Genomic DNA, 25,182 nt, shown 5'->3' with positions numbered 1-25,182 from the left:
TAAAAAAAAGCAAGCATTCCATAAACCTTCTTAACCACCTTATTGATCTGTGTAGCCACTTTCAAGGAGCTCTGAACGTGGATCCCAAGATCTTTCTGCTCAGCATCATTGTTAAGGATTTTGTCCTTAACAGTGTACTGCCTCTTTGCGTTTGCCCTATGAAGCTGCAACACCTCACATTTATCTGGGTTAAGTTCCATCTGCCATTTTTCAGCCCATATCTGCAACTGTTTTATATTGTGCTGTACTCCTTGCCAGTTTTCTACAGTATCCACAGCTCCAGCAATCTTGGTATCATCCACAAATTTACCAACCCACCATTCTACATTTTCTTCAGGATCATTTATATACATTCCAAACAGCAGAGGTCCCAGCAGAACTCCAGTAATTAGAGACCTTCAGCTCTCACCAATCTACCTGTGGCAGATGCACCTTTCCATGATGCTATTGACAGAATTGAACAATACAGAATTATTCTAGAGGCAAAGTCCTGATTTCACATCTTGCCCACCAGAAAATTAATCTCAAGATTGCATATGGTAACATATATGTAGATTGATAATAAATTTTCTTTGAAGTTTGAACACAGAAAGCTGGTTCAGCATCTCAAGAATAATCAACATAAGGCATTGGCAGCAGAAACAAGACTTTAATTGACACAATCTGTGAACAATTTGTATCCATACCTTATCATCATACTAAAGTCAGGGGATCGTTCCTGATTCAATGAAGAGTACAGGACATGCCTGAAGGAGGAGAAAGTTCACCTAAAACTGAGACACAAACCACAAGGAAATGCAACGCAGGCCTAAATCCATGTTCCAACAGCAAGAAACAGAATACAATAGACAAGGCTACGTGTTCCCACAATCGGTGGATCAGGATATCTATGCATGAAAGTTGGTAGGTTATTAAACTACAAACGGAAGAAGAAGCTGCCAAGAACATCTCCATCCATAGTAACACAGGGGTCTAGGAATGTGAAAGCTAAAGACAAGACTGAAATATATAGAGCATTCTAACTGGCTGCATCATTAACTGGTATGGGGTGTGCGGGGTGAGGGGGGGGGGGTGCTGCTGCACAGGATCCAAATAACTGCAGAGAGTTGTAAACTTAGTCAGCTCCATCATGGGCACTGCCCTCCATAGTATCTAGGACATCTTCAAGGAGCAATTCCTCAAAAAAGTGGCATTCATCATTAAGGGCTCTCATCACACAGATCATGCCTTGTTCTCATTGTTAGCATCAGGAAGGAAGTACAGAAGCCTGCAGGCACATACTCAATGATACAGGAACAGCTTCTTCCCCTCTACCATCAGATTCCTGAATGGACATTGAACCCCTGAAAACTACTTCACTACTTTTTATTTCTATTTTTGCACTATTTATTTAGTTATATACTTACTGTAATTCACAGTTTTTTTCTATCTTATTATGTATCACAATATACAGCTGCAGCAAAGTCAACAACATTCTTGAAATATGCTGGTGATATTAACCCAGATTCTGATCAGGAGATAGTTGGGAGCACTCGATATAGCAAAGGCACTGGAAGCAGGCAGGCAACATCCAGATATCGCACAGAACATCTGAGCTCTATAAATGGCCACATCTCTAGCCAATGTGCTCCTGTACAATTACAACATTGGCACCCAGAGATTGGAATAAATAAGAAGTTGGAATAGGAGAAGGCCAATCAACCTTCCCAGCTAGCTATTCCATTCAATAAAATCACATACAATCCAATCTTGACCGCAAAATTACTTTCCCATTCTCCTCTTTTGACATCTCTATAGTTGAATTTTCTATCAGTCTCTGACATCAATATGTTCCACAACTTTGCCTCTATCAGTCTCTGGAAAGAGAAATTCAGAGTTTTACAAGCCCAATCAGAAAATATTCCTCTGTGAGTATTGAATATAGGCTGTGAGGGATGATAAACCTGATTCTGATATGGGTCTCTATTGTGGACTGAGAGTGGGGACGGGGCAGAGAAAGGGGAGTCGTGGTTGGGAAATGGTGAAGGGAGAGGGGTGGTAGTGGAAAACAACAGAAACACATTCTGTTATGATCAATAAAACATTCGTTTGGAATCAAATGACCTTGCCTGGTACCTCGGAGCTGCTCCCGTACCACATATCCTCCCGTCCACCCCCGGCAATCCTCTGCCACCTGTTCCTCAGTCCTCCCGCAGTGGCCCACCCTCACCATTCCCAACATTCTTTGCCCCTGCCAGATTTACAGAATCGCTCTCCACTCCATGTTGACAAATATAATACAGTGCAAAAATCTTAGGCAGCCTAGCTATATGTATGTGTCTTTTACATAGTATTGAAGGTGACTCCCTATTTTGATGTTATGTCTTCCAGCTCTAGATAACTACATGGAGATACTTCCTCCCACTCTGCCTTTTTCTCTTAGAATTGTATGTGTTTCAGTAAGAATACTCCTCAATTTTCAATAGTCAAATAAGTACAGGGCGCATCTCAACCACCTCATTTCACAATACCAAATTCTTCACCTAAGAAATCAACCACATGACTCATCTTGCACTGCCTACAGTGCAAATATATCCTTCCCAAAACTTGGTGAGGTACTCCTGGACTGGTCTCAACAGTGCACTGCAAAGTTACATCAAAACTTTTGCTACTTTTATACTCTTTTGCCTTCAAATAAAGAACAACATTTAATGGGGGCAATATGGTGGCATGGTGGTTGGGGTAATACTATTACAGCACTGGAGACCTGTGTTCGATTCTGCTGCTGCTTGTACATTCTTGTACATTCTTCCCATGTTTGCAGATGCCTCCTCCGGGTGCTCCCACATTCCAAAAGCATATGGGTTAGTTAGTTAATTAGTCACATGGGTGTTATTGGCTGGTGTGGGATTGTTGGACTAAAATAAAAAATTCAAATGAAAAATTGATAGACTTCTGAATTATGTACCATACCTGCATGCTAATATATCTGCCTCAGTGGGCTGGGGGGGTGGTTCTATGTTGTACCTCTCGCAGTGTACTAGGACTCTGAGATCACATTGTATTGCAGGCTTTTGCAGTCTTGCTCTGTTTAAGTAATGATTTGTTTTCTCATTCTTCTTTCCAAAATGGATAACAAAAAATAACTCACCTTATGTTCCATCTACCAACATCTTGCCCACTCAATTAATCTATCTTTATCTCTTTGCAAGCTCTTTGTGCTCTCTTCACAGCTTACCCATTTATCTTTGTATCATAAGCAAATATGTCTACAATACACTTGGTCCCTTCATGGAAGTCAATAATATAGATTATAAATAGTCGAGGCCCAAACACTGATCTCTCTGGCACCCCATTAGTTACTGATTGCCAATTTGAAAATAATCCATTTATCCCAAATCTCTGTTTGCTGTGAGTCACTCCCTGATTAGGTGGTAATTTGAAACCCAATTGATCCAAAAATAAACTGACCTGCCCTCAAGCTGATATTGACAAGCCAAGCCAAACCTGACCCAAACACAGCCTATCTAGTTAGGTCTCAGTAGCTTCAGATTGGGGCATGAGACTTAGCGCCATTAGAAGGCAATCTGGCCTAATGCGAACTGAGCCAGAGGAACTCTTGTGATATCCCTCTCAAATGCACCTTGAACATGAAAATGTTAACATAAGAGATTCTGCAGGTGCCGTAGATACAGAGCAACACACACAAAATGCCGGAGGAACTCAGCAAATCAGACAGTATCGATGGAGAGGAATAAACTGCTGACATTTCAGGTTAAAGCATTTCATCAGGACTGGAAAGGAAGGGGGCAGAATCTAGAATAAGAAGGTGGGTCTACCTACAATTCATCAACCATGTGAAAAGCTGACCAAGACAATCTGCCTGTGACCAGCAGGACAAATTGAAACTTTACTGCCCTGTAGGTCTATTCCCAATCATCAGAAAGATCATATAAGTAACTGGCTGTCAATTAGCTGGGTTGGTGCAACATGGCACGCACTAACCAATAACTTGTTTGGGATTTGTCAGGGTACTCAGCTCCAGATCTCTTTACAATCTCGGTCCAAATGCTAGATTCCCAAGGTTATTAAGGGAGCATATGATCGGGGTGTCTTGGTAACACTACAGTTGATGGGCATTACAGAAAATACACAAATGCAATCAAATTTCTGTAAGACCATGAGACCACAAGATACAGGAGCAAAATTAGGTCATTTAGTTCATTGAATCTGCTGATGGCTGATTCATTTTCCCTCTCATCACCAGTCTCCTGTCTTCTCCCAGTATCCCTTCATGCCTTGATTACTGAAGAATCTATCAACCTCTGCCTTAAATATATCCAATGACTTAATCTCCACAGCTGCCTGTAGCAACGAATTTCACAGATTCACCACACTCTGGCTAAAGAAATTCCTTCTCATCTCCATTCTAAAAGGATGCCCCTCTGAGGTTGTGCCCTCTGGTCTCAGACTACCCCTCCGTAGGAAACATCCTCTCCACAGCCACTGTATCGAGGCCTTTGAACATTCTATACATTTCAATGAGCTCACCCCTCATTCTTCTGAATTCTTCCATGTTCCAGTGAATACAGGCCCAGAGCTATCAAACGCTCCTTATTTGACAAACCTTTGAGTCCCGGAATCATTTTCACAAACGAAGACTGTTGGAGGTCAAACATGACAGTCCTAGGCCTTCAATGTAGGAGTATTCACAATCTAGTGTCAGAGAACCAACCCGATCTTCAATAACTTTATCAACAGCAGTTCCTCCACCAGTAGAACAGGAGTGAGAATGTTCGGTGATGAACAATATTTAATTCCATTAGCAACTATTCAACAACATAAACAGATCATAAGACCATAAGGCATAGGAGTAGAATTAAGCTGTTCAACGCATTGAGTCCAATCGGCCATTTCATCACGGCTGATCCCAGATCCCATTCAAACCCATACTCTGGCCCTCTCACCATATCCATTGATCCCCTGACCAATCTGGAATCTAACAACTTCCACTTTGAATATACCCACAGACTTGGCCTCTGCCGCAGTCTGTGGCAGAGCATTCCACAGATTCAATACTCTTCAGCTAAAAAATTCCTCCTCACTTTTGTTCTAAAAGGTTGCCCCTCAATTTTGAGGCTGTGCCTTCTAGAAGAAGAGGAAACTTCTTCTCCACATCCACCTTTCTAGACCTTTCACCATGTAGGTTTCAATGAAATCCCCTTGCATTCTTCTAAATTCCAGTGAGTTCAGGTCCAAAGTTGTCAAATGCTCTTCCTCTGTTAAACCCTTCATTCCAGAAATCCTCCTTGTGAACCTCCTTTGGATTCTCTGCAAGGACAATACATCCTTTCTGAGATATAGGACCCAAAACTATTGACAATACACCAAGTGCAGACTAGTGTCTTATAAAGCTTCAGAATTATCTCCTTATTTTTATATTCTATTCCCCTTGAAATAAATGCTAACATTGTGTTTGCCATCTTTGTCACAGACCCAACCTGTAAATTGAATTGAATTGACTTACATCCTTCAAGTATATGAGTAAAAATCTTTACGTTACATCTCCATCTAAATGAACAACATGCAATCATAGTAATTTATAATAATTTATAATAAATAGAACAGTCAATATAATATAGAGTACACTCAAATCAATGTGAGTTCATCAGTCTGATGGCCTGGTGGAAGAAGCTGTCCCAGAGCCTGTTGATCCTGGCTTTTATGCTGCAGTACCATTTCCTGGATGGTAGCAGTCGGAATAGATTGTGGTTGGGTTGACTTAGGTCCCCAATGATCCTACAGGCCCTTTTTACACACCTGTCCTTGTAAATGGGAAGTTCACAACTTCAGATGTGATGGGCTGTCCACACCACTCTGTGCAGAGTCCTGCGATTCAAGGAAGTACTGTTTCCATACCAGGCAGTGAAGCAGCCAGTCAAGATGCTCTCAATTGTGCCCCTGTAGAAAGTTCTTAGGATTTGGGGACCTATACCAAACTTCCTCAACCATCTACGGTGAAAGAGGTGCTGTTGTGTCTTTTTCACCACACAGCTGGTGTGCGTAGACCACATGAGGTTCTTGGTGATGTAGATGCCAAGGAACTAGAAGCTATTTACCCTCTCAACCCCAGATCCATTGATGTTAATAGGGTTTAGCCCATCTCCACTCTTCCTGTAATCCACAACCAGCTCCTTTGTTTTTGCAACATTGAGGGGAGGTTGTTTTCTTGACACAACTGTGTCAGAGAGATGACTTCTTCCCTGTAAGCCATCTCATTATTGTTTGAGATAAGGCCAATCAATGCAGTGTCATTGGCAAATATAATTAGCAGATTGGAGTTGTGGGTGGCGATAGAGTCATGGGTATACAGAGAGTAAAGGAGGGGTCTCAGTATATAGCCTTGAGGGGCTTATGTATTGAGAATCAGAGGGTTGGCGGTGAGGGAGTCCACTCTTACTACCTGTTGGCAATCTGGCAGGAAGTCCTGGATCCAGCTGCACAAGGCAGGGTCAAGACCGAGGTCTCTGAGCTTCCTGTCCAGGCTGGATGGAACTATGGTGTTGAATGCTGAACTGTAATCCAAGAACAGCATTCTCACATAAGCATCCTTCTTCTCCAGATGTGTAAGGACAGTATGTAGAGCAGTGGCCATTGTGTCATCTGTTGATCGATTGTGTCAGTAGGAGAATTGTAGGGGTCCAGTTTGGGTGGTAGCAAGCTGCAGATGTAATCCACAGGCTTTGCCACAAAGACATCAGTTTTACTATCTAAATTATTGACAAACAATGTGAAAAGTAATGGTCCCAATACTGACCTCTGAGGAACACCACTAGTCACTGGCAGCCAACCAGAAAAAGCCACGTTTATTCATTTATTCACACTCACTGCGACATGTCAGCCATTCCTCTCTTTGTGTCAGTATCTTTCCTGTAATGCCAAAGGATTTTATCTTGTTACGCAGCCCCATGTGAGGCACATCAAATGCCTCTGAAAATCCAAGTAAATGGCATCCACCACCTCTCCTTTGTCCACCCTGCTTGTTACTTCCTCGAAGAACTCCAACAGATTTGTCAGGACTGTAATTTCCTCTCTTTTCTAGAATTTTCTAGAATTTCTCTCAAATTTCTAGAAAATGCCACATGCAACAAAAGTCTAACCTGGATATTCATTGGCATTACCAGATCTAACTCCTCTACGATCAAGATTTTGAGAGCTACCAGTTAACAGGAATATAAATGGATCAAATATATCAAACCAGCGGATACATATACAGGGCAGAGAAAGAGCAGAGGTTGGCTATCCAGCAACTTGTGACTGAAGAAGGGTCTTGACCTGAAATATCAAATGTTTATTCATTTCCATAGATGCTGCCTGACCTGCTGCGTTCCTCCAGCAATGTAAATGTGTTGCTCTGAATTTCCAGCATCTTCAGGCTTTCTCATGTTCTCCTGACATCCTAGAGATTTTTCTCCAGGACACACGTCAATAACACAATGGAATACTTACCACTTGATTGAAGAAATGCACTTGGGAAACACCATTCAGGACAAAACAGCATTGCAACCCCATCCAAAAATTCTGCCTCTCCACCATTGTCTGAACCTGATAGTACCTCACAAATTTATGATTTATACCAGCAAGAAGATTAAGGGCTTCAGCTCCCTCATTTGCATCCAAGATGTGAACTATCCTGACTTGGATATACAGACATAAATGTTAGTTGAAAAAAGTGAGAGTTCAGTCAACAGAATGACACAGTCTCACCAGCACCTTATGAAGGGCAACCAGCAAAAGGCAATCAACTTGAGCTTTGCAAGCACTACCCACAGATTGAAAATTACTATATACTATGGCAGTGGACAGCCCGAGGACAGACAGGTCACTGTGGGATTTGGAGGTGAAGTAACGTTGAGTGAGCAGTATTGTAGGGTATCTTAGAAACATAGAAAATCTAGTGCACAATACAGGCCCTTTGGCCCGCAATGCTGTGCCGAACATGTCCTTAATTTAGAAATTACCTAGGGTTACTCATAACCCTCTATTTTTCTGAGCTCCATGTACCTATCCAGGAGTCTCTTAAAAGACCCTATTGTATCCGCCTCCACCACTGTCGCTGGCAGCCCATTCCACGCACTCAGCACTTACTGCATAAAAAAGCTTACACCTGACATCTCCTCTGTACATTCTTCCAAGCACCTTAAAACTTTCCCCTGTTAGACATTTCAGTCCTGGGAAAAAGACTCTGACTATCCACACGATCAATGCCTCTCATCATCTTATACACCTCAATCAGGTCACCTCTCATCCTCCGTTACTCCAAGGAGAAAAGACCGAGTTCACTCAACCTATTCTCATAAGGCATTCTCCCCAATCCAGGCAACATCCTTATAAATCTCCTCTGTACCATTTCTATAGTTTCCACATCCTTCCTGTAGTGAGGTGACCAAAACTGAGAGCAGTACTCCAACTGGTGTCCGACCGGGGTCCTATATAACTGTAACATTACCACTCAGCTCTTAAACTCAATCCCACGGTTGATGAAGGCCAATACACCATACGCCTTCTTAACCACCGAGTTAACCTGCGTAGCAGCTTTGAGTGTCCTATGGACTCAATCCCCAAGATCCCTCTGATCTTCCACACTGCTGAGAAGTTTACCATTAATACTATATTCTGCCATTATATTTGACCCACCAAAATGAAGCACTTATCTGGGTTGAACTCCATCTGCCACTTCTTAGCCCAGTTTTGCATCCTATCAATGACCTGTTTTAACCTCTGACAGCCCTCCACACTATCCACAACACCACCAACTTTTGTGTCATCAGCAAATTTACTAACCCATCCCTCCACTTTCTCATCCAGGGCATTTGTAAAAATTACAAAGAGAAGGGATCCCAGAACAGATCCCAGAGGCACACCACTGGTCACTGACTTCCATGCAGAATATGACCTGTCTACAACAACTCATTGCTTTCTGTGAGCAAGTCAATTATGGATCCACAAAGTAATGTCCCCTTGAATCCCATGCCACATTACTTTCTCAATAAGCCTTGCATGGGGTACCTTATCAACTGCCTTGCTGAAATCCATATACGCTATATCTAAAGCTCTACCTTCATCAATGTGTTTAGTCACATCCTCAAAAAATTCAAACAGGCTCGTAAGGCATGATCTGCCTTTGTCAAAACCATGCTGACTATTCCTAATCATAATATACCTCTCCCAATGTTCATAAATTCTGCCTCTGAAGATCTTCTCCATCAACTTACCAGCCACTGAAGTAAGTCTCACCGGTCTATAATTTTCTGGGTTATCTCTACTCCCTTTCTTGAATAAGGGGGCAACATCTGTGACTCTCCAATCCTGTGGAAACTCTCCTGTCCCCAAAGATCATTGTTAGAGGCTCAGCAATCTCTTCCTCACCTCCCACAGTAGCCTGGTGTACATCTCGTCCAGTCCCAGTAACTTATCCAACTTGATGCTTTCCAAAAGCTCCAGCAAATCCTCTTTCTTACTAAATATATGCTCAAGCTTTTCAATCTGCTGTAAGTCGACAATTGCCAAGATCGTTTTCCATAGAGAACACTGAAGCAAAGTATTCATTAAGTACCTCTGCTATTACCTCTGGTTCCATACACACTTTTCCACCGTCACACTCGATTGGGCCTATTCTCTGATGTCTATTCCTCTTGTTCTTCACATTCTTGTAGAAAACCTTGGGGTTTTCCTTAATCCTGCCCACCAAGGCCTTCTCATAGCACCTTCTGGCTCTCCTAATTTCATTTTTAAGCTGCTTCCTGCTAGCCTTATAATCTCCTAGATCCCTATGATTACCTGGTTTTTTGAACCTTTTGTAAGTTTTCTTTTCTTCTTGACTAGATTTTCAACAGCTTTTTTACACCACAGTCCCTATACCCTACCATCCTTTCCTTTTCTCATTGGAACGTACCTATGCAGAACACCACACAAATATCCCCTGAACATTTGCCACATCTCTGTCTTACATTTCCCTGAGAACATTTGTCCCCAATTTATGCTTCCAAATTCCTGCCTGATAACTTCCTATTTCTCCTTACTCCAATTAAACACTTTCCTAATTCGTCTGTTCCTGTCCCTCTCCAATGCTATGGCAAAGGAAATAGAATTGTGATCACTATCTCCAAAATGTCCTCCCACTGAGAGATCTGACACCTGACCAGGTTCATTTCCTAATACCAGATCAAGTACAGCCTCTCCTCTTGTAGGCTTATCTATATACTGTGTCAGAAAACCTTTCTGAACACAACTAAAAAACTCCACCCCATCTAAAACCCTTGCTCTAGGGAGGCGCCAATCAATATTCGGGAAATTAAAATCTCCCACCACGACAACCCTGTTATTATTACACCTTTCCAAAATCCATCTCCCTATCTGCTCCTCGGTGTCCGTTACTATTGGGTGGTCTACTAGAAGCACCAAGTAGAGTTATTGACCTCTTCCTGTTCCTAACTTCCACCCACAGAGACTCCATACACAATCCCTCCATGATTGCCTCCTTTTCAGCAGCTGTGACACAATCCCTGATCAACAGTGCCACGCCCCCACCTCTTTTGCCTCCCTCCCTGTCCTTTCTGAAACATCTAAAACCTGGCACTCGAAGTAACCATTCCTGTCCTTGAACCATCCAAGTCTCTGTAGTGGCCACAACATCATAGCTCCAAGTGCTGATCCACGCTCTAAGCTCATCCTCTTTGTTCATAATATTCCTTGCATTAAAGTTAACATACTGCTGTTACAGTGCCAGTGATCCAGATTCAACACTGCTGCTCTTCGCGAAGAGTTTGTACTTTCTCCCATGACTGTGTGGGTTTCCCCCAGGAACTCCAGTTTTCTCCCACATTGCAAAGACACGTGTTAATAGGTGTAATTGGGTGACACAGGTTCATCATGCTGGAAAGGCCTGTTAACGTGGTGTATCTCTACATCAATAAAATATAAATAAGTGACTGGAAGCTCAAGCTGGCTGCTGTGGACAGACTGCAGATGTTCAGCATCGTTACCTCCCAGCTTACATCAGAGTCCTCCAAGAGGGCCACAACTTTGTCATAGGGTTTGGAGACTTCCATGCCTCAATGTCCCAGAGAGTTATGTTGGCTGGAGTCGGGGATTTATGCTTCGGCCCTTGGTAGGGTCCCCCATGCCAAACAGGTCAAAGGTTAGAGGCAAGATGAAGAATGGCCCACTGGTCCTCCAGGTTTGGGGGCTCAGCTGAGGGCTAACAATGCTGACTGGTAAAGCAAAACTATTACAGAAACGGTGATTAAGAATCCTTTTACACCTGAGTGGCAAGAACAGAGATGGAGGACCTTCATTGCTGCCCTAAGCTCCAATGGAGCAGTAAGTAATTAAGTTATATCAGTGTAGAAGGCGGCCACATCAAGAACACTTTTAATTATTTTGCTTTTCTTTAGCTTGCTCCTATGTGGACCCTTATTGAATTTGTCCTCTTGCCCAAACAAATTCCATCCATATTCATTGCCCTATCTCCTGCTAGGTTACTCTTTATAAATTCCTTTCTCAACAGTTCCCCAAAGTACTTTGGAGGAATGTTCACAAATAAAACTTGCCATAGGAAATATTAACACAATCACTGAAGTTGGTTTTCAGGCAATATCAAAGAGTGGAGCAACTTAAAATAACCTGTGCTTAAGTCCTTGGGTGTTGAAGACACAGTAGCTTTAGTGGAATGAATAAGTTCAGAGTAGGAGGTCAGATTCATGAGACCACAGGAATTTTAAAGAGTTATAGGACTGCAGATGGTTGGAGAGATGGGTGGACTAAAATAATAGCGTGGTCATAAAGACTTTTAAAGATGATCCATTGCAGGATCGAAAGCCAATGTAGTGTATCAAACATACAGTGAAGGGCAAACAGGAGATGACATCCATTTGGAATGTATTTTAAGAGTTCTGAATGTATTAACATTTATGAAATATGAGATTGACCAGGAAGCCAGTAGAATCATACGATAGGAGAGGTTTTGATTTCTTTATATATTTCATTTGTGGATTTGTGTGCTGCTTGACAGCTCAGCAGTTATTAGTCATTAGTAATTTAAAATGATTGGCACAGATTAGATGGGCTGAAGGGCCTGCCTTTATGCTGTACTTTTCTACGACTCTATTTCAAAATGTCTGAGTTGAGATTTTTGTTCGGTAATTTAAGGTGGCATTTCAGAGTTGACCTCATAATAGGTCAGAACTAATAAGGATGAGAAATTTACCGTCTTAAAGTCGAAGCAGATATATTTTCCCCAAAAATTCAATGGTTACTGACAAATTTTATTCATGATTTGTCTCATTGTTTTGAATTTGTTAGCTGCAGAGATGGAATTCAAACTTGCGGCCTCAGATTTAATAGTGAAGCCCTCGAGAACATTTTGGCAGGAAAGCAGCATCCATCAATAAGGATCCCACCAACCAGGCCATGCCCTCTTCTCACTGCTGCCATTGAGAAAAAGGTACAGGAAGCTCAAGATCTACACCACCAGGTTCAGAAATAGTTATAACCCCTCAACCATCAGGCTCCTGAACCACTCAATTCCACTTGCTCAGTTAGGGATGCTCTTGGAAGGAGTGATCACAGTATGACTGATTTTCTCATACAAATGGAGGGTGCAATAGTTCAAACTAAAATCAGCATATTATGCCTAAACCACAATGGGATGAGGGAGGATTTGGCTAGTGCAGGCTGGGAACGCAGACTATATGGTGGGACAGCTGAGTAACAGTGGAAGATTTTCAGAGATTTTTCACGGTGCTCAACAAAAGTATATTCCAGTTAAAAGCAAGGACAGTAAGGGTGGGGAGATCCAGCTTTGGATAACTAAAGAAATAAAAGAAGGCATCAAACTAAAAGCTCACGCATACAAAGTCACCAAGAGTAGTGGGAAACAGGAAGACTGGGAAAACTTTAAAAAGCAACAAAGAACTATTAAGCGAGCAATAGAGAAAGGCAAGATAGATTGTGAAAATAAACTAGCACAAAATATAAAAATAGTAGAAGTTTTTCTAATTATGTAAGGTGGAAATGGGTTGTTAAAGTGAGTGTAGTTCTCTTGGAGGATGGGAAGGGGGAATTGATATTGTGTAATGAGGAAATGGCTGAGGCTTTGAATGACTATTTTGTGTTGGTCTTCACAGTGGAGTACACATGTAACATGCCAAAGAAGGATGTTATGAATACGATGGGAAGGGAGGACCTCAATACAATAGTTATCACTAAAGAGGTAGTGCTGAGCAAACTTGTGGGCCTGGTCCTGATGGAATGCATCCCAGGGCACTGAAGGAAATGGCAGAAGTTATAGTAGAGGCTTTGGTGATGATTTACTAAAATTCTCTGGACTCTGGGCAAGTCCTGGTGGATTGAACGACGACACCTGGAAAGAAATGGATCCATCAGGCAGACACAGCATAGACTCAGCAAAGGCAGGTCCTGTTTGGCAAATTTACTGGAGTTCTTTTGAGGATATTGCAAGCACAGTGGATAGAGGGGAACAGACGGACATTATTTACTTAGATTTCCAGAAGGAGTTTGATAAGGTTCCGCATACAAGACTCATATATAAGATAAGGATGTATAGAGTTGGGGGTGATGTATTAGCATGGATAAAGGACTGATTAACTAATAGAAAGCAGAGGGGTGGGGTACATGGGTGTTACTTTGGCTGGTGGTCAGTGGTGAGCCGTGTGCCACAGGGGTCAGTGCTGGGCCCTCAACTGTTCACGATATACATTAACGATCTGGAAGAAGGGTCTGGGTGTAATGTATCAAAGTTTGCTGATGACACTAAATTGAGTTGAAAAGCAAATTGTGTAGAAGGTACAGAGTGTCTGCAGAGAGATATTGGAAGGTTAAGGGAGTGGGTAAGGGTCTGGCAGATGGAGTACAATGTAGGCAAATGCGAGGTCATCCACTTTGGAAGGAAAAATGAAAGAGCAGGTTATAGTTTAATTAGTAAAAAATTGCAGCCTGCTGCTGTGCAGAGGGACTTGGGAGTGCTCATGCAAGAACCACCATAGGCTGGTTTGTAGGTGCAGCAGGCTATCAAGAAGGCAAATGGATGTTGGCCTTCATTGCTAGAGGGATTGAATTCAAGAGCAGGGAGGTCATGCTGCGACTGTACAGGGTACTGATGAGGCTGCACCTGGAGTACTGTGTGCAGTTCTGGTCTCTTTACTTAAAGAAGGATATACTGGCTTTGGAGGCAGTGCAGAGGAGGTTGACCAGGCTGATTCCAGAGATGAGGTGGTTAGACTATGAGGAGAGATTGAGTCGCCTGGGACTGTACTCGCTGGAATTCAGAAGAATAAGAGGAGATTTTATAGAAACATATAAAAATATGAAAGGGATAGATAAGATAGAGGCAGTTGTTTCCACTGGTAGGTGAGTCTAGAACTAGGGGACATAGCCTCAAGATTCGGGGGAGTAGATTTCAGATGGAGATGAGGAGGAACTGCTTTTCCCAGAGAATGGTGATTCTGTGGAATTCTCTGCCCAATGAAGTAGTGGAGGCTGCCTCAGTAGATATACTTAAGACAAGGTTGGATAGATTTTTGCCTTGTCGGGGAATTAAGGGTTATGGGGAAAAGGCAGGTAAGTGAATGGTGCAGCAGGCTCGATGGGCCAGATGGCCTACTCCTGCTCCTATTTCTTTTGTTCATCTACACACTAGGGGGCAATTTACAATTATCAATTAACTAACCAGCACACAAATGTTTGAGATATGGATGAAAATAAGAACACCTGCTGTCACAGGGAGAATGTGAAAGCTCCACATTGGTCAGGAATATGGAGCTTGGGGCTGGAGCTGTAGGACAGTAGATCTACTAACTGTGCCACTGCAGCAAAAGTTAATCATAAAATTAAGGAATCATACAGTAACATGGAGATGAACAGCAGCAACATTTGGAACGTGCAACATTTGGAATGTGCATTGGCTACGTTGCAACATTGGATCTTCTATCCTTAAGATATTTAAAAGCCACTTTGTATACTTAAATTCATGCTCGACTAAGATGGAGTACTTATTTGAAACTAAGACAACAATGTTTAAACACTGTGGAATTCATTGCCACAGACGGCTGTGGATGGCAAGTCATTGAGTACATTTAAAACGGAGATTGATAGGTTCTTGATTAATCAGAGCTTCAATGGTTAAGGGGAGAAGGCAGAAGAATGAGTTAGAGGAGAATAAATCAGCGATGATGAAACAGTAGACCAGACATGATGGGCCGAAAGGATTAATTCTGCTCTTATGTCTTCCCATCTTATAAATGAACCACGGAGGAAGCAAAATGTAATATTCCAGATAGAAAAAATACACCACAACAAAGAAGTATTGGTCATAAAAGGTAATGCATTATTAACAATTAATTATACATAGAAATGATTCCATCAGATAAGATACAATTATAAATAATTATAAACAAATATTACAATTTCACTATTAAATTATATTCTGCATAATTTGTTATTTTTAACTTTGAGAAAGAACCATTTACTCTAAACAGGAGGCTTTCATCTACAGTTATGACATCTATTTCTGTACACAGAAGTCAATAAAAATGTACAATAAAGATCCTGCTGTAGTTCTGGATTTACTGGATGGTCGAACGTCCTTAAGTATTGTTCTGATAACACCACAACCGAAGCAAATGCCTGACATACACTGCATTCCTGATAGGAAGTTTTAAGCTTTGATTACTTAATCAAGCCCTTTATGTTCCTCCAGCTATGGCACCCATGAACACTGTGTTGATAGGGGGCAGAGATGACACCATGTTTGTCACTTCCCCAGACTGTCTGCGTGCCTCCATAGTGTCCTGAGAATTATATTGCACTGAGTCGCTGTACATGCACTGGGATGAAGATGAGGACATCACGTTTTGCATATGTGAACCTGTAAAAGAAGGGAGAAAAATAGCTCAACAGCATGTTTAATGGAAAACCTATAGTTTCTTCTCAATATTAACAAAACTGTTGCAATATCAGCCTAGGAACTGGATTTCTTTTTAGTGCTGTGTAGACCACAATTAACTAATTCTTGCAACTTCCCCTGATTTGGATCTGCTCATGACAGTCATTGATATCTGATTCACAATTGTTGCCTGACCATCCAGTTTCAGTCATAGACACTGATGGGATTTTCGCAAGAGTCAGCATCTGCATATTGCTTTCCCTTGCATGCATTGGTATCTAACTGACATGCATTGCCAATCCATTGTTGTGAGCAAACACGTTTGAAGCTATCTAACCTATCTTGGCAGGTACCACCATGGGCGCTGTCATCAATAACAATAATACAAGTGGTGCCACTCCACCCAGAGGGTCCTGGGCACCCAAAACCCACTGTGGTTTCTGATCAAGTTCCTGCATGATGGCAGGGGTCAGAGGTGGAGGCATGTTCAGCTATTTCACAGTTTTGACAAGAATATCAATCGGAGCAGGTGCACATTTTGTGTCTGGCTTAGTGTTGCTACAGGTTCTACCTTTCAAACAAGGCTGGTGAGTCCGACAGTAGCTCAAATCTTCGTTAAGAGCTGACCTCCCCAGTTGAATTGAATTGATTTTATTTCTTACATCCTTCACATATATGACTAAAAATCTTTATGTTACATCTCCGTCTAAATGTGCCATGTGCAATCACAGTAATTTATAATAAATAGAACAATCAATGTAATATAGAGTACACTGAAACCAGTGAGTTCATGGGTCTGATGAGCTGCCCTGGGGCCTGTTGGTCCTGGCTTTTATGCTGCGCTACCACTTCCCAGATGGTAGCAGTTGGAGTAGACTGTGGTTGGAGTGACTTGAGTCCTCAATGATCCTATCGGGCCTTTTTACACACCTGTCCTTGTAAATGTCCTGAATCCTGGGAGGTTCACAACTACAGATGCACTGGGCTGTCCGCACCACTCTCTGCAGAAACCTGCGATTAAGGGAGGTACAGTTCCCATACCAGGCAGTGATGTAGTCAGTCAGGATGATCTCAATTGTGCTCTTGTAGAAAATTCTTTAGGATTAAGGGGCCCGTACAAAACCTCCTCAGATGTCTGAGGTGAAAGAGGCTCTGTTGTGCCTTTTTCACCACACAGCTAGTGTGTACAGACCACGTGAGATCCTCGGTGATGTTTATGCCGAGGAACGTAAAGCTGTTTACCCTCTCAACCCCAGATCCATTGATGTTGGGTTCACAGAGACACTGTCATGGTTTGATGCTGGTACCATGGACACATCCAGGGTGAGGAATGCACTTATCACATTAAACTCCTTGCCAGTAATATTGGGACCAGCAATTGCCATTTCTAATTGAAATTGGTCAGGTCACATCAAGTGACAAGCTATTTTGACATGCTGCACCATTTCCCGGTGTCATGTTTGTGCACCAAATGGTATTCACCATTGGATTGCATATTGGCATAAATGAAATCTACAATCGCCGTTGTCTGGAAGGAGTTTGCATGTTCTCCCCGTGACTGCCCGGGTTTTCTCTGGGTGCTCTGGTTTCCTCTCACAGTTCAGATTCAGAATCGGGTTTATTATCACCAGCCTATGTCATGAAATTTGTTAACTTAGCAGCAATACATGATAATATAGAAATAAAATATAGATAACTCAAATACAATATATATATATACTGTAATTGTATATTGAATAGATTAAAAATAGTGCAAAAGCAGAAAAATATATATTAAAAAGTGAAGTAGTGTTCATGGGTTTAATGTCCATTTAGGAATTAGATGGCAGAGGGGAAGAACCTGTTCCTGAATCACTGAGTGTGTGCCTTCAGGCTTCTGTACCTCCTCCCTGATGACAGCAATGAGAAGAGGACATGCCCTGGGTGATGGGGACCCTTAATAATGGATGCTGCCATTCTGAGGCACCACTCCTCGAATATGTCTTGAATACTACGGAGGCTAGTACCCATGATGGAGTTAATTTTACAACTCTCTGTAGCTTCAAGAAAGCACGGCAGTGCCTCTAATTCCTTTAGAGTTTGTGGAGATTCGGCATGACATCTAAAACTTTAACCATCTTCTACGGATGTGTAGTGGAGAGTATACTGACTGGCTGTGTCATGGTATGGTATGGAAGCACTAATGCCTTTGAACAGAAAATCTTACGAAGGGTAGTGGATTTGGCCCAATACATCACAGATAAAGCTCTCCCAGCTATTGAGCACACCTACATAAAACACTGTCATAGGAAGCAGCATCCATCATCGGAGATCCCACCACACAGGCCATGCTCTCTTCTTTCTGCTGCCATTAGATACAAGGTACAAGAGCCTCAGGTTACGCTCTTCCAAGTTCAAGAACAGTTATTACCCCTCAACCATCAGGCTCTTGAACAAAGGGGATGATTATACTCACTGACCCGTCCATCGACATGTTCCCATAACCAATGATCTCATGTTCTCGCTATTTATTACTATTTACAGTATAGTAATAGTTACTATTCTATAGTTCTTTTCTATATAGTACTATTCTATATAGTCACTATTCTATCGTTTTAATGAATATACCCGCAGAGAAATAAACATCAGGGTTGTATACAGTGACATATATGCACTTTGATAATAAAATTTTGTTTGACTTTGAACTTTGAAAATATACTAGTTGGTAGGTTTTATTGGTCATTGTAAATTGCCCCTTGATTAGGTTAGTGTTAAATCAGGGGATTGCTGGGTGGCACAGCTTGAAGAGCTGGAATGGCCTATTTCACACTGTATCTCAATAAATAAACAAACAAACAAACAGACAATAACCCCTTGGGACTGTTTTCGGAGAACCATGATTTCACCAGATTAACTTTTTGCTTTACTAGAGATGCAAAGTGATACTCCACTGACATTCAGACACATCAACAGCTGAAGTTACTGTGTACTCAGACAAGGAAGTGCATTCTGGAGAATGTAACTAATGACATGTTAGGCTGAACTCAAAAATGATCAGACAAATAATACAATAGCAGGCCAAAGTGTGCCAGGCATATAGAACATAGAATAGTACAGCACATTACAAGCCCTTCGGCCCACAATGTTATGCTGACCCTCAAACCCTGCCTCCCATATAACCCCCCCACCTTAAATTCCTCCATATACCTGTCTAGTATTCTCTTAAACTTCACTAGTGTGTCTGCCTCCACCACTGACTCAGGCAGTGCATTCCACGCACCATACTGGAAGCCTTGGCATTTTTTTTTTTGCTTGTTGTGGACTCTCTACGCGGAGATGAGAATTCACACAGTTGTATTGAAAAGATCAGAAAGTTGTACAGCCAGTGTGCGCACATTTATTGATCTATTTCACTTTCTGAGTGAAAAACCTTCCTCTAATATCCCCCTTGAACTTCCCTCCTCTTACCTTAAAGCCATGTCTTCTTGTACTGAACAGTGGTGCCCTGGGGAAGAGGCGCTGGCTATCCACTCTGTCTATTCCTCTTAATATCTTGTACACCTCTATCATGTCTCTTCTCATCTTCCTTCTCTCCAAAGAGTAAAGCCCTAGCTCCCTTAATCTCTGATCATAATCCATACTCACTAAACCAGGCAGCATCCTGGTAAATCTCCCCTGTACCCTTTCCAATGCTTCCACGTCTTTCCTATAGTGAGGCGACCAGAACTGGACACAGTACTCCAAGTGTGGCCTAACTAGAGTTTTATAGAGCTGCATCATTACATTGCGTCTCTTAAACTCTGTCCCTCGACTTATGAAAGCTAACAGCCCATAAGCATTCTTAACTACCCTATCTACCTTTGAGGCAACTTTCAGGGATCTGTGGACATGTACCCCCAGATCTCTCTGCTCCTCCACACTACCAAGTACCCTGCCATTTACTTTGTACACTGCCTTGGAGTTTGTCCTTCCAAAGTGAACCACCTCACACTTCTCCGGGTTGAACTCCATCTGCCATTTCTCAGCCCACTTCTGCATCCCATCAATGTCCCTCTGCAATCTTCGACAATCCTCTACACTATCTACAACACCACCAACCTTTGTGTCATCTGCAAACTTGCCAACCCACTCTTCTACCTCCACATCCAGGTCATTAATAAAAATCACAAAAAGTAGAGGTCCCAGAACAGATCCTTGTGGGACACCACTAGTCACAACCCTCCAATCTGAATGTACTCCCTCCACCACGACCCTCTGCCTTCTGCAGGCAAGCCAATTCTGAATCCACCTGGCCAAACTTCCCTGGATCCCATGCCTTCTGACTTTCTGAATAAGCCTACCGTGTGGAACCTTGTCAAATGCCTTACTAAAATCCATGTAGATCACATCCACTGCACTACCCTCATCTATATGCCTGGTCACCTCCTCAAAGAACTCTATCAGGCTTGTTAGGCATAATCTGTCCTTCACAAAGCCATGCTGACTGTCCCTGATCAGACCATGATTCTCTAAATGCCCATAGATCCTATCCCTAAGAATCTTTTCCAACAGCTTTCCCACCACAGATGTAAGGCTCACTGGACTATAATTACCCGGACTATTCCTACTACCTTTTTTGAACAAGGGGACAACATTTGCCTCCCTCCAGTCCTCCGGTACCATTCCTGTCAACAACAAGGACATAAAGATCCTAGCCAGAGGTTCAGCAATCTGTTCCCTTGCCTCGTGGAGCAGCCTGGGGAATATTCCGTCAGGCCCCGGGGACTTACCCATCCTAATGAATTTTAACAGCTCTAACACCTCCTCTCCCTTAATATCAACATGCTCCAGAACATCAACCTCACTCATATTGTCCTCACCATCATCAAGCTCCCTCTCAGTGGTGAATACCGAAGAGAAGAATTCATTGAGGACCTCACTCCTTCCACAGCCTCCAGGTACATCTTTCCACTTTTATCAATAATCGGTCCTACCTTCACTCCTGTAATCCTTTTGTTCCACATAATTGAAGAATGCCTTGGGGTTTTCCTTTACCCTACTCACCAAGGCCTTCTCATGCCCCCTTCTTGCTCTTCTCAGCCTCTTCTTAAGCTCCTTTCTTGCTATCCTATATTCCTCAATAGACCCATCTGATCCTTCCTTCCTAAACCTCATGTATGCTGCCTTCTTCCACCTGACTAGATTTTCCACTTCACTTGTCACCCATGGTTCCTTCACCCTACCATTCTTTATCTTCCTCAACTGGACAAATTTATCCCTAACATCCTGCAAGAGATCCTTAAACATTGACCACATGTCCATAGTACGTTTCCCTGAAAAAACATCATCCCAGTTCACCCCACAACTTCTAGCCTTATAGCCTCAATTTGCCCTTCCTCAATTAAAAATTTTCCTGTCCTCTCTGATTCTATCTTATTCCATGATAATGCTAAAGGTCAGGGAGTGGTGGATCTGGGAGGATATCTGACCCTGGGACAGAAGGATAGAAGGACAGAAATGAAGGATTAAAATGAAAGAGACCTCCGCCCCTCACAGCTTTCCATTTTTCCAAAACATCCCTGTGCTGCTGGTGTCTGCTCCTTGTGAAAGTTGCAACTTTAAGTGCTGAAATTCTCTTCTGAATTATTGGAGCAGCAAAGCCCCAGAAACTACAGATAAGATTACCTTTACTTGACACATATACCTCAAAATATACAATGAAGTGCATCATATGCATCACATCAAATCAAGTTAATGTAGCATGTCCCAACTACTAACATTGTTCATGTATCTTTGGACTGTGGGAGGAAACTAGAGAACCTGGAGGAAACCCAAACAGTCATGAGGAGGGCATATAAACTCCTTCTAGACAGTACTGGGAATCAAAGTAGTGATCAGTGGTGCTGTAAATCTATTGTGCTAACCTTTATGTTACCACGCCATTCTACTGTGTAGTAATGATGTTGCTCGCATAGGATCTACACTGTCATGGTTCAGTGCATCCAATTTGAGGCGGAAACCACACTAAGGTGGTTACAGACTTATTTGCAAGCACATTTGAAATGATTTTGGGGAGGCCATTTGACATAAATACTGGATGAAATGTTAGGTTAATGCACTGAAAGAAGAAGAATTCAATATCTATGAATAGTGACAATCAACCAAGATTGGGGGTGTAGTGGACAGCGGGGACGACTATCAAAGCTTGTAGCGGGACCTGGACCAGCTGGAAAAATGGGCTGAAAATGGCAGGTGGAATTTAATGCAGACATGTGTGAGCTGTTGCACTTCAGTACAAGCAAACAGTGTAAATCTTACACACAGAACGGTAGGGCACTAACGAGTGTGGTAGAGCAAAGGGAGCAAAGGGAATAAAGGTTCATAATATGGTTGATAGGTTTGTAAAGAAAGCTTTTGGGACTTTGGCCTTCATAAATAAAATTATTGAGAAAAGGAGATGGGATGTTATGTTGAAGTTGTATAAGACATTAGTGATGCCTAATTTGAATAATTGTTTTGGACACCAACCTACATGAAGGAAGATAGAGAAAATATACAAGGATGTGGCCAGGTCTTGAGGACCAGAATTACATGGAAAGATTGAATAGATTAGGACTTTATTCCTTGGGACATAGAAGATTGAGAGGTGATTTGATACAAGATTATGAGGGGTAGTGACAGGATAAATGGCTTGTTACACTGAGGTTGGGTGGAACTAGAATCACAGGTCATAGGTTCAGGGTGAAAGATGAAAAGTTTAAGGGGAACATGAGGGGAAACTTCTTCACTCAGAAGGTTGAGAGAGTGTGGAATGAGCTGCCAGTGCAAGTTCTGCATGTGAGCTCAATTTCAATGTTTAAGAAAAGTTTGGATAGGTACGGCGGGGTTATGGTTCCGATGTAGGCAGATGGCAACAGGCAGCTTAAATCATTTGGCACAGACTATTTGGGCTGAAGGGCCTGTTTTTGTGCTGTACTTCTCTATGACTCTACGGCTCTGTGAATCTAACAGAATGACTGTACTTTAATTTGGCATAGCCAATTACATCGATTGGTAATTCCAAATTGTGTTAAAGTGAATAAGCATCAATGAAATATTGTCAAATAGGGAGTGAAATTGAACAGAAGGACTAAGGACATAGTTTGTTGTAAACAGTGTCACAGGTAGACAGGGCAGTGAAAAAGGCATTTAGCACACTAGGCTTTATCGGTAAGGGTACAGAGTATAGGAGTAGGGATATTATGTTGCAGCTATACAAGTCATTATTGAGATTACGCATGGAGTATGTACTGAATACAATTTTCATCATCCTGTTATTGGAAAGAGCTGGTTAAACTGGAAGGGGTGCAGAAATATTCATGATGATTTTGCAGGGATTAGAGGCCTGAATTATATGGGTTCTTCAGGCTGGGTCGTTACTCACTGGAAATTAGGATTATAGGGGTTGTTCAGGCTGGGTCGTTACTTACTGGCAATTAGGATTATAGGGGTTGTTCAGGTTGGGTCATTACTCGCTGGAAATTAGGATTATAGGGGTTGTTCAGGCAGGGTCGTTACTCGCTGGAAAATAGGATATAGGGGTTGTTCAGGCTGGGTCGTTACTGGCTGGAAATTAGGAGGATTATAGAGGTTGTTCAGGCTGGGTCGTTACTGGCTGGAAATTAGGATTATAGGGGTTGTTCAGGTTGGGTCGTTATTCGCTGGAAATTAGGATTATAGGGGTTGTTCAGGCTGGGTCGCTACTGGCTGGAAATTAGGAGGATTATAGGGGTTGTTCAGGCTGGGTCGTTACTCACTGGAAATTAGGATTATAGGGGTTGTACAGGCTGGGTCGTTACTCACTGGAAATTAGGATTATAGGGGTTGTTCAGGCTGGGTCGTTACTGGCTGGAAATTAGGATTGTAGGGGTTGTTCAGGCTGGGTCGTTACTTGCGGGAAATTAGGATTAAAGGGGTTGTTCAGATTGGGTCGTTACTCGCTGGAAATTAGGAGGATTATAGGGGTTGTTCAGGCTGGGTCATTACTTGCTGGAAATTAGGAGGATTATAGGGGTTGTGCAGGCTGGGTAGTTACTCGCTGGAAATTAGGAGGATTATAGGGGTTGTTCAGGCTGGGTCGTTACTCGCTGGAAATTAGGATTATAGGGGTTGTTCAGGCTGGGTCGTTACTCGCTGGAAATTAGGAGGATTATAGGGGTTGTTCAGGCTGGGTCGTTACTCGCTGGAAATTAGGAGGATTATAGGGGTTGTTCAGGCTGGGTCATTACTGGCTGGAAATTAGGAGGAGTATAGGGGTTGTTCACGCTGGGTCGTTACTGGCTGGAAAATAGGAGGATTATAGGGAATGTTCAGGCTGGGTCGTTACTCGCTGGAAATTAGGATTATAGGGGTTGTTCAGGCTGGGTCATTACTCGCTGGAAATTAGGGATTATACGGGTTGTTCAGGCTGGGTCGTTACTCGCTGGAAATTAGGATTATAGGGGTTGTTCAGGCTGGGTCGTTACTCGCTGGAAATTAGGAGGATTATAGGGGTTGTTCAGGCTGGGTCGTTACTCGCTGGAAATTAGGAGGATAATAGGGGTTGTTCAGGCTGGGTCATTACTGGCTGGAAATTAGGAGGAGTATAGGGGTTCTTCAGGCTGGGTCGTTACTGGCTGGAAAATAGGAGGATTATAGGGAATGTTCAGGCTGGGTCATTACTCGCTGGAAATTAGGATTATAGGGGTTGTTCAGGCTGGGTCATTACTCGCTGGAAATTAGGGATTATACGGGTTGTTCAGGCTGGGTCGTTACTCGCAGGAAATTAGGAGGATTATAGGGGTTGTTCAAGCTGGGTCATTACTTGCTGGAAATTAGGATTATAGGGGTTGTTCAGACTGGGTCGTTACTCGTTGGAAATTAGGAGGATTATAGGGGTTGTTCAGGCTGGGTCGTTACTTGATGGAAATTAGGAGGATTATAGGGGTTGTTCAGGCTGGGTCGTTACTCGCTGGAAATTAGGAGGATTATAGGGGTTGTTCAGGCTGGGTCGTTACTCGCTGGAAATTAGGAGGATTATAGTGGTTGTTCAGGCTGGGTCATTACTCGCTGGAAATTAGGGATTATACGGGTTGTTCAGGCTGGGTTGTTACTCGCAGGAAATTAGGAGGATTATAGGGGTTGTTCAAGCTGGGTCATTACTTGCTGGAAATTAGGATGATAGGGTTTGTTCAGGCTGGGTCGTTACTCGCTGGAAATTAGGAGGATAATAGGGGTTGGTCAGGCTGGGTCGTTACTCATTG

The 25,182-nt window shown here is 42.5% G+C and overlaps 1 protein-coding gene across 1 annotated transcript in view; it reads right to left on the bottom strand.

Moving 5' to 3' along the window:
• Positions 1-15,743: 15,743 nt before the first annotated feature.
• The window catches only part of rfx6 (regulatory factor X, 6), a 255,737-nt gene continuing 246,298 nt past the window's right edge, over positions 15,744-25,182 (bottom strand). Inside the window, exon 20 of the mRNA XM_059981346.1 lies at positions 15,744-15,925. Within this exon, the coding sequence (XP_059837329.1) occupies positions 15,744-15,925 (182 nt within the window). The remainder of the gene's footprint in view (positions 15,926-25,182) is intronic.

This window comes from Hypanus sabinus, chromosome 10 (genome assembly GCF_030144855.1).
Source record: "Hypanus sabinus isolate sHypSab1 chromosome 10, sHypSab1.hap1, whole genome shotgun sequence".
NCBI classification, from domain to species: Eukaryota; Metazoa; Chordata; class Chondrichthyes; order Myliobatiformes; family Dasyatidae; genus Hypanus; species Hypanus sabinus.
This window is presented reverse-complemented; position numbering and strand designations above follow the sequence as displayed.